Below are 9,587 nucleotides of genomic sequence, written 5' to 3' on the forward strand. Positions count from 1 at the left end.
GGTTAAAACTCGGCAGTGAGTGAAAATGGTCGTGGTCTCGACGTGCTGCACCTCTACGATACTGCACCCTGCCTGCAACGTCGCGGTTCATCTTTCCGGCACCAACTCCCTCACTATTCCTAGCATCGTTTTCTATGCTGGCGGTGGCCCAATGCAAGGCCGGGTAATCTAGAACATTTTGCTGGTCGGCATGCGTGTACCTACGCGATACACATGTTGCACGATGCCTTGTAGGCTCGCCAAGGAAGCATCCACTGACCAGCATCCAATCCAAGCGAAGCAGCAGCCTAACCGCGCCCACCGTACACGCGCGCGCGCCTCTGCACCTTCCCCCCTGTAAACTCTGGACATAAAGGTGCGTCGCCCTCCCTCTCTTCCTCTTCCTCTTCATAGGCGAACAGCCACCTCTCTCTCTCTCTCTCTTCTCTCTCTCTCTCTCTCTCTCTCTCTCTCTCTCCTTGGAACATCGACAAGAGGAAGGAACAGGGAGCAGGGGAAGACAGAGGTTGCTACGACAGCTCAAGTCTCAAGCAAGCACCAGTTCATTCAGACTGTCGTCTGATCTTTATCTATCAATGCTGCTTGCTTCCCACTGCCCATGTTTATTTAGTCGGTTCTAGATTTCTGTTTAGTGGACTCGGTGACAAGAGGTTTGTATCTGGTTTCGATTTGTTGTGCTCATTTCTTCATTCTATGCTTTTTGAATTTTGACAATGTAATTCATAAACTTGATTGTTGACAAGCCTGCGCATTATCAAAATATACTTGTTGTCCGGCTAGATTCAGAGAAGCAATTATTATCAATATAAAAGTATACTTGTATTGTCATAATCTGAAGCCACCCGAACAGCATAGTACATCCTTCTCATTTTCTCCTGATTCATGATAATTTGTGGATTTTCTCTCTCTCTAAGATATATGTTCACAGTCTTGCTTATACTGTTATTAGCACGGTAGGAGTTTGAAAGTTCTTTTTATTAATTAACGAAATAGGCATTTGAAAGTTACCTGGTCCGGTAGGCTATTAGCATGTGCCTTTGTTGATCCCACGCTATATGTGAACAAAATGCACACAAAAGCAATAGATCAGGAATCCCTAAGCATCGAGATGATATTAGGGACCCTGGTCATCGTTTTATGGGTGGCTATTATTTCATCTGGAAAAGTATACTTGTATTGCCCATGCCTTTACGGCAATGCTAGCTATGTTAGATGCAAGTAGCTTTTCAGCCCGTACATCTGCATCAACATGAGCTCCCTACCTTAGGCTTTTTAGTATTGGCAGATTTTTTATAATTTTTTTTTTAAAAAAGACAAATTGATCTGGGTTGCAAATTCCCATCAATTTAGTTGGCAACAGAAGGAAATAAGAATCAATCTAAAGAGAGCATAGTCCTCTGTCACGGAGATTGATGCATTAGGATTTCCCATCCATTTCCACTACAACAAAAGGTCAGTTCCAACAAATTTCCTTCTCAACCACTTGGATCTTACCAACCATGCAAAGCTACTTCTTAAGCAACATATTAATATATATTATAATAAGTGACCACCAAACACATGAAGCGTGAGGTGGATTGGATAACCATAAGACCATGCATGTGTTCAGTTTCTTCTATTCCGGTCATCTTATGAATCATTTTTTTTTGTAATCTTATGAATCATTTGAAAGCAACTGTAACCACCTGTTTGTTGAGCATCTGAGGCCCAGTAGCAGTCCAGTAGGTAGTAGGCTCCAGCTCTCCAAAATATAGGACAAGCCAACAGTATAAGACAAGGCTAGCTACTGACTCAAAAGTAAGGTCGGGTACAATGTACAGTCATTTGGTAGATAAAAGCAGCATATACATGTGCAGTCAGACGAACTCTGCAGGATCCATTTGCCATGCACTAAATTTTAGCCCCTAAACTTTACTCCTGCTAGCTGTTTAGATTCATAGGCTAAACTTTAGTCATTCATCCTAAAATGACTGATTTGCCCCTTGATGCATGTTGCGGCCGCGGTTGCAGTTGGGTGGGTGGGGGTATGGGGTGTTACTAGCCTTAGTTGCTTTATGTGATTCGTTCGTGATGACCAACTTGGTCATGATTAACCTTGTTTGGTGTGAGCATATTATATGCGGCAAGCCAAGTGCCAGGCTTACGTTTTTGTGATGTCCATGTGACACGTATAAGAGAATCTCCACCAGATTGAACAAATGCAATCCCTTTTCCCTATAACCAACGATAAAGGGGATTCAAGGATACCATATACTGTTCTTGTTCATGAATTGGGCTTAAGCCAGCTAAGATTATGACCACCCCTTGCATTCTACAACGAAAATCAATGGGTTTATGCATGGGTTCTGGCAACAAGGATGCTATAGTCAAATGCTAATAACCATCCAACCCGTTCTGTGCTCAAGTGAATTTAGGGCACCAATGGCTCAATACTACTAAATCATAATAACAAATGGCCAGTATCACTTTAACAAAAGACTATGGTTGTATAATAGCAATGAGTTCAAGCCAAACAGACACAGGGAATGAACTTGATATGCCTTTATTTTCTCAAGTTTAGTATGCATACCTTAGACTACTCTTTACAGATTTGGATTCAGAAGACATCAAGACAAGCAGAGAAACACCAGTTGGTCAAGATGTCAGCTGGTTTCCAGCTTGGTGTGATCGGATCACTTGCACTCTCTGTTGCATCTTCAGTTGCCATTGTCATCTGCAACAAAGCTCTCATCAGCACACTTGGTTTTCCATTCGGTTAGTACAACATACTTTGTTTTTCCATGCATCAATGGACCTTGAATAACAAAACATCATGGATGCACCAAATTTGCATACTTATCAGAGTGTGATGTTGACTTGTCTTGTGTTGTTTATGAACCAATGCAGCTACAACATTAACAAGCTGGCATCTGATGGTGACCTTCTGCACCCTCCATGTGGCACAGCGCTTACATTTCTTCGAGCCCAAGGCAATTGATGGACAGACAGTGATACTCTTTGGGTTGCTGAATGGGACGTCAATTGGCCTTCTCAACCTGAGTTTAGGATTCAACTCCATTGGATTCTACCAGGTAAGCTCGTCTAGGTACCGTTTAATATAAAACATGAGCAGATACATTAAACTTAGTATGTTCTACAGATGACAAAATTGGCGATCATACCTTTCACTGTGCTATTGGAGACTATCTTCTTGAAGAAAAGATTCAGGTTCGAGATATAAATTGAGCTATTTTCTCACAATATCGGACCTCATTTACAGTCAAAGGAATGATAGAAAATAACTTAAGTAAACACTGAAATCCTTTTTTGAGGAATAAAACACTGAAATCTTCTGATCCATTTTGTACTTTTGATTCAGGAGAACAATTAAGTTTCAGATATTTCCAAATAAACTCTTGGATCAAATGATTGATTAAATATGTCTATCATTTTCTGAGCCTAAATGGTCCCTGTGGTATTAACTGTTATTTTCACTGAGCTAATACCAATTCAATGATGTGCAGCGAGAGTATCAAGCTTTCTCTTCTGGTCTTACTTCTTGGAGTAGGAATTGCTTCAGTTACTGATCTCAAGCTAAATCTGCTTGGGTCCGTCCTTTCTGGCCTCGCCATTGCCACCACTTGTGTTGGCCAAATTGTATCCTACATTATAGTAATACAGTAATCAATAGTCTCAAAACTGTAAGGTGAAAGCAAATATTTTTAGTTCTTTTTAACCCACTTCTCATTGCAATGTACATGATAAAGTAGTTCATTACTAAAAAAACATACAAGGACCCAGTACTGAAAGTCTTATAAGCTATTTACAGACCTTCTAGTTTGAGCCACTTTATGAATCGCTTGGCATGAATCTGCCACATCCTTCATATACCAGTGCCACATGCTAATCCTTAACCAAATCTTTTTGAACGAAGCTCACAAATACGATACAGAAGAGGTTGAAGGTCTCCTCAACGCAGCTTCTGTACCAATCTGCGCCTTACCAGGCGGCAATTCTGTTTGCAACTGGTCCTTTTGTGGATCAACTCCTTACTAACCGGAGTGTCTTTGCACACAAATACTCTGCTCCAGTTCTGGTATGATCTTAATACTTTACCTAAATACATGAAATAGTATTCTTGCAATTATTTAGGGAATTCAATTGATTTAAGACACACAACCAGCCAATTCCATAATTTGCAGAATATTAAAATTCTGAGACCTGCAAGATTGCTAAGAAAATAATTGGTATTTGATGTGTGTGTAGATCTTTAATCATGTGAAAGCGCTTTAAACGCAAACATGTTTTATGTACTGTAAAATAGTTCGGTAACCTACAGAATTAAAAATAAAATCAAGCATACAATGGCGTCAGCAGATATTGCTAGAATATAACAGCATTTTCAAGTCGGTATTACTCTCTTATCATATTCTTGCCTATTGGAAAAGAATCTCATGTATACCTCAAATTTGACAATGAAATGAAAAATGATCCACTCTATATGAATTGTATGCAGGGTTTCATTGTCCTATCTTGCTTGATTGCGGTGTCTGTGAACTTCAGTACATTTCTTGTGATTGGAACAACATCCCCAGTGACATACCAGGTGCTTGGTCACCTTAAGACATGTCTGGTTCTATCATTTGGCTACACTCTATTACATGATCCTTTCACTCTAAGGAACGCATTGGGCATTCTAATTGCCATATTTGGGATGGCACTGTACTCCTACTTCTCTGTAAGAGAGGGCAAGAAGAAGTCAGCAAATGATGCTCTGCCAGTTTCACAGGTTTTATTTTTTTCCAATCCTTGAATAACATGCATTATGGGCCTGATTGGTTGGCTTCCAAAATATGCCCAGACAAAGATTTGGCAAGCTATGCTTATGGCTATTATTTGGTTTGCAACCAAAACTTGTCAACTTCTCACATTTGGTTTGCCAAATCTATGGCAATTTTTTACCTAACTTTGGCTTGCCAAGTCTTCGGCATGGCAAATTTTGGTCGCAAACCAATCAGGCCCTATAATTCATATTTATCTTTTTCAAAAAAAAATAATCATGTTTATCATAGACATAGTTTTTTATGGAATAAAAGAAGTGTAAGACTAGAACAGCCATGCCAATGACTCTCCTGCTTACTATACTCGGCAGCAATAATCAAGAGTCCATTTCATCAAATTAAATACAGTAGTGGTTGAATCTTCTATTTTGGTATAACCACGATGAAATAAACATTGATTTGAAAAAAATGAAATTACTTTAGATTTGAATAGAATTAGCACGCTGATCAGAATCAGTATTAAGCATTAGTATGGTACTATGGTACAGATAGACAAAAATTATGGCGCCTCCAATACTGTGAACCAGATTGGACCTTGTAATGTTTAGGGAATGATGTGCGCTACAAGCACATGTGTAGTGAATTATTTTAGCTTCTGGATGGGATATCAAATATGCTCAACACAGCTGCAAGCCTGCAACATAATTTACATTATGAAATATGCAACAAAAATTGCCAAATCGTCCTTGAAGTACAATTTAATATGTACAACCTTTTTTCAGTTCACCCTTTCTGATGTTTTTGGTGATGTATATGTAGATGCCAGATAAGGAGGCTGAACCACTTTTGGCAACTAAAGACAGCAACGACACCAAGAAAGCAAATGGTTTATCTCACGACTGCTAAGGCTTTTCTTGTAGTTTAGGTCTAGTATGAACTGCCCTTCGAATTTAATGGACCTGGAGAGCCATTCTTTTCATTTTTTTGATTTCCTTTTTAGGAAAGGAAGATTTTAAAATTTGTAGAGAATGTATATTTTGACATTAAGATTATTATTTGATTGTATTCTACACACAGCAGTTCCAGCTGAAGTTTTACTAGTGCAGATCTCAAACTATACTTTAGCAAATGTAGTTCTCTACTTTACCAAGCTAGTCTAACAAAATCAAACAATAAATCTTGAGGACATTCCATAGATCACTTCTGAACTGCTACTCTAAGTACACAATAAAATCAGCAGTCTACCATCAGAATCAGTTCCAATTCCAAGGTGAAAGAAACGGAGGATAAAATATTATGCCTCGGTTACTCCAAGTGGATTCATTTATGTAAAAGTGGTCTACATCAGAGATGTATCATCACAATTGCTTGCATGAAATGTATTGGTACGAACACCTTTCAGGCAGTGTACTAGCAAGCTGCTACCCATAAAAGGCAGGGCTTCTGAACAGTAAATTAAAAATTCAAAGGTTTTAACTAATCTTGAAGAATTCAGATACTTCATGTGTCTTGTTCACTAGCTTGAAACCTACTCAACACAAATATGTGGCACTTCAAACAGGTATAACCTGCCATCAGCTATCTTTTCGAAACTAGATTACAAAAGAAATCATTACAGAGTTTGAGGGGGCGGCAGAAGAAGCTGCCATCAGCTATGAAACAGCAGCATCAACTTCAGTAGCTTCCTCCACAGATTCACTACTATGTACACAGTTCAACCACAATGTTAAAACATTTCTCCCTCATGTATTTTCAACTAGAAACCAGAGTCCGGAACCAAAGAAACAGATAATTTCTGGTAAAACACCATACCTTTTCTTCCATTCATTTAGGAAAGGGAAATCCACAACCTGCTGTTACTGAATCATCAAAATGCAGCACAAAGGTAAGCACCAAGTACCTTATCGAGATTTGGTGGTGCAATTCTAGTGAACCTTGATTTCCTTTGGCAATCGACAAAAATAACCTTGTGACATGGTAAAAGAAAAAACTAGGGAATCAGCAATGGCTGTTGTGACCTGACTCAACCATATTCAGCTAACATTTCTTCGCTCAGCAAATCATAATATGTGTGGTCAGAACTAACATATTTACATGAGTGACATGAAAGTTCTGGGATATAACCCGCTTTTACCATTTCCAATCCAATTAGCTCCAGCATTGTGTACATTTCATCAGACTCTGGGTGCGATCTGTCTTCCACAATAAAGACTTTCAGCTCGCCCTTGAGTTTAATCCAACTCTTCCCAGGTGATTTCTGGACTCCGCTGGTTCTCATATCCTTCTTCAATCTTGCAAACTCATTCCAATTGCCAGATGAAGCATATATGTTGCACAAAAGGACATAGGCTGCTGAATGAGAAGGATCAATATTTAAAACACCTTCTGCTGCCCTCTTCCCCATCTCGACATCATTATGTGTTCTGCTAGCGGCTAGCAGAGTCTTCCACATTATAATATCAGGTTCAAATGGCATTTGATCAACAAACTTTGCCGCCTCACTTAGTCTCCCAGCACGTGCCAACAAATCAAGGACACATGAGCAATGCTCTCTCGTTGGGACAATGCCATATTCAGGTTCCATAATACTGTAGTAATAGCAGCCTTCATCAACAAGTCCTACACGACTGCATGCTGTGAGGACACCAACAAAGGTTACATGATTTGGCTTGACTCCAAGGTTTCTCATCCTGGCAAATAAATCAAGTGCTTCCTTTGCATAACCAAATTGGGCATAACCAACAATCAAGCTGCTCCAAGAGAATACATCACGGCTGGTGCCCATTATTTCAAAGAGCTTGTTGGCATCATCTAAACTTCCACATTTAGCATAAGTGTCAATCAGACCATTACTTAGCATTGCATCACCCACCAGTCCAACCTTGAAGGCATATGCATGAACCTGTTTGACCATTTCAAAGTAACCCAGCTCAGCAGAAGCACTCAAAACATTGTTTAGACTGATCCTATCCAGACTTGGCATTGATCTGTGCAAGAGGCTGAATAACTTAAATACATCTTCCAGATGCTGGTGCTGCACACAAGCAGTAAGAATGCTGTTCCAGGTGACAATATCACGATCATGTGTCTCGTGAAAGACATCCATTGCAGAGGGGAAATCCAAACACCTTGCATACATGCTGAGTAAAGAATTGCATACCATAACATCCCCGCCTAAACCTAATTTGACCAAGTACGAGTGGATGGATCTACCTTGATGTAAAGCATCACAGCCAACACACGCACATAACAAAGCCATAACAGTGATACCATCAGGCCTCAGACCAGAATCTCTCATCTCAGAGAACAGGACCATAGCCTCACTAAGGAGCCCCTCAGCAGAGAAAGCATTTATTAAGGAATTCCAAGAAACCAAATCAGGTGACTCAATTCTGTAAAACACCTTCCTTGCCGAGTCAAGCTTATTGCAACGGGCATACATGTCACTTAATGAGCAACCTGCATATGAATCGCGGTCCAACATATACTTGACAGATAAACCATGAATCTGCTCCCCATACTCCAAACTGTTAACAACAACAGAGCAGGCCCTAAAGACGCCCCCAAAATGGAACTCGTTGGGGTGATGCATGCCCTCAGCAATCATCTCCCTGAAAATTTGTAGTGCGTCCATTTCACAACCTTGCTGTGCAAGCCCGGCAATAATTGACCCCCATGAGATCAAATCTTTGTCCCTAATCCTCTCAAAGAGCGCGAATCCATCCCCAACTGAGCCGCACTTGGAGTACATGGTGACGAGTGCGTTCTGCACGATCAGGTCACTTCCGTTCTCCGATTTTATGGCCTGCGCATGCACCTGCCTCCCTAGGCCCAAGTCCCCAAGCTCCGCGCACGCGCGGACCGCACTGCCAAGTGCAAACTGGTCGGGCATGGTTCCTGACCGCAGCATGGAGGAGAAGAGGCCCATGGCGTCGGCGCAACGGCTGTTCTGCGCATGCGCCGCGATAACGGCGGCCCAGGAGACGGGGTTCCTGTCGAGCATCCCGTCGAACACCACGAGGGCAGAGTCTGGGGCGGCGCAGCGGCCGTACATGGTGATGAGGTGGTTGCTGAGAATGGTGTTGTGAGCGAGGTATGGGTCCCTAGCGGAGGAGGCAAGAAGGTGACGGTGGACAGGGCGCCCCTGCGGGAGGGAGCGGAGGCGGGAGCAGGCCGCGACGAGCGCGGCATAGGCAGCGGGGGAGAGACGATCGGGGGCGGATGCGGATGCGGATGCGGGCGAGGAGGGGAGCGACTCGAAGGCCCGGAGCGCGGCGGAAAGCCGACCCGCGTGGTAGAGCTGGAGGATGGTTCCGCTGGGATTCTGCATCTGCGGCGGCCGGCGACCGCCGGCAGTACGAGCTGCAGGCGGTGATGGGCGCCGCGGCGGGAACAAAACACTCCCAGACGGCGGTTGGCTCGTGGATGTCATGATTTGGGCCGTCTGGGCTCTGGATTTCTTTCGGGTTTGGCAAGCCGGCAATGGGGAGAGTGCAAGATGGCTCGACACGATGAAAACAGGCAGTGGCGTTTGGAGGTTTGGGTCGAGGAAATGAGATGGGTTATAATAGGGTAGGTTTAGGTTAGGGTTATAGATGTTTTATCCCATACCGGTGTTTGATAGGTCAATTATTAAAAAAAAAAGAGCATATTTCTCTTGCCTATCTTCCTCTTAGGCCCCGTTCGCGTGCCTTTAAACCCAACTTGATCCGCTTCTTTTTTTCATCCGGAACCATATTTTCCTCTCACAAATTCCTTCAGATTCCTTCAAAAATTCTTCCCAGCGAACGGGGCCTTACTCGTGACCTGCTGGACCGGACGGAAGTA

General features: G+C 42.2%; 2 protein-coding genes across 4 annotated transcripts; one reads left to right on the forward strand and one right to left on the reverse strand.

Moving 5' to 3' along the window:
• Nucleotides 1–379: 379 nt before the first annotated feature.
• LOC136490962 (UDP-xylose transporter 1-like) lies at nt 380–5,832 on the forward strand. Of its 3 annotated transcripts, none has more exons than XM_066487170.1 (8): nt 380–650; nt 2,589–2,754; nt 2,887–3,071; nt 3,140–3,207; nt 3,504–3,636; nt 3,914–4,075; nt 4,496–4,768; nt 5,580–5,832. In XM_066487170.1, exons 2-8 carry the CDS (start codon nt 2,640–2,642, stop codon nt 5,664–5,666), a joined length of 1,023 nt encoding a protein of 340 aa, XP_066343267.1. In that variant the 5' UTR covers nt 380–650; nt 2,589–2,639; the 3' UTR covers nt 5,667–5,832. The 3 variants fall into 3 exon arrangements, with proteins under 3 accessions (XP_066343267.1, XP_066343268.1, XP_066343265.1); XM_066487171.1 differs by lacking the exon at nt 380–650 and adding an exon at nt 671–1,452; XM_066487168.1 differs by lacking the exon at nt 380–650 and having other exon boundaries at nt 1,459–2,754.
• Nucleotides 5,833–5,952: 120 nt separating this feature from the next.
• LOC136490961 (pentatricopeptide repeat-containing protein At3g53360, mitochondrial-like) lies at nt 5,953–9,194 on the reverse strand. The gene has a single exon (XM_066487167.1). The coding sequence runs from the start codon at nt 9,190–9,192 to the stop codon at nt 6,784–6,786; it is 2,409 nt and encodes an 802-aa protein (XP_066343264.1). The 5' UTR covers nt 9,193–9,194; the 3' UTR covers nt 5,953–6,783.
• Nucleotides 9,195–9,587: the final 393 nt, after the last annotated feature.

The sequence above is a fragment of the Miscanthus floridulus genome, chromosome 11 (genome assembly GCF_019320115.1).
Source record: "Miscanthus floridulus cultivar M001 chromosome 11, ASM1932011v1, whole genome shotgun sequence".
In the NCBI taxonomy this organism is placed as follows: Eukaryota; Viridiplantae; Streptophyta; class Magnoliopsida; order Poales; family Poaceae; genus Miscanthus; species Miscanthus floridulus.

Excerpts from the sequence above, each read along its gene's own strand:
- LOC136490962 (XM_066487168.1), top strand. The coding sequence starts at position 2,526 with ATGAACTTGATATGCCTTTATTTTCTCAAGTTTAGTATGCATACCTTA. Across the intron at positions 2,755-2,886 it reads CACACTTGGTTTTCCATTCG|CTACAACATTAACAAGCTGG; the intron begins GTTAGTACAACA and ends GAACCAATGCAG. Across the intron at positions 4,076-4,495 it reads AATACTCTGCTCCAGTTCTG|GGTTTCATTGTCCTATCTTG; the intron begins GTATGATCTTAA and ends AATTGTATGCAG.
- LOC136490961 (XM_066487167.1), bottom strand. The coding sequence starts at position 9,192 with ATGACATCCACGAGCCAACCGCCGTCTGGGAGTGTTTTGTTCCCGCCG.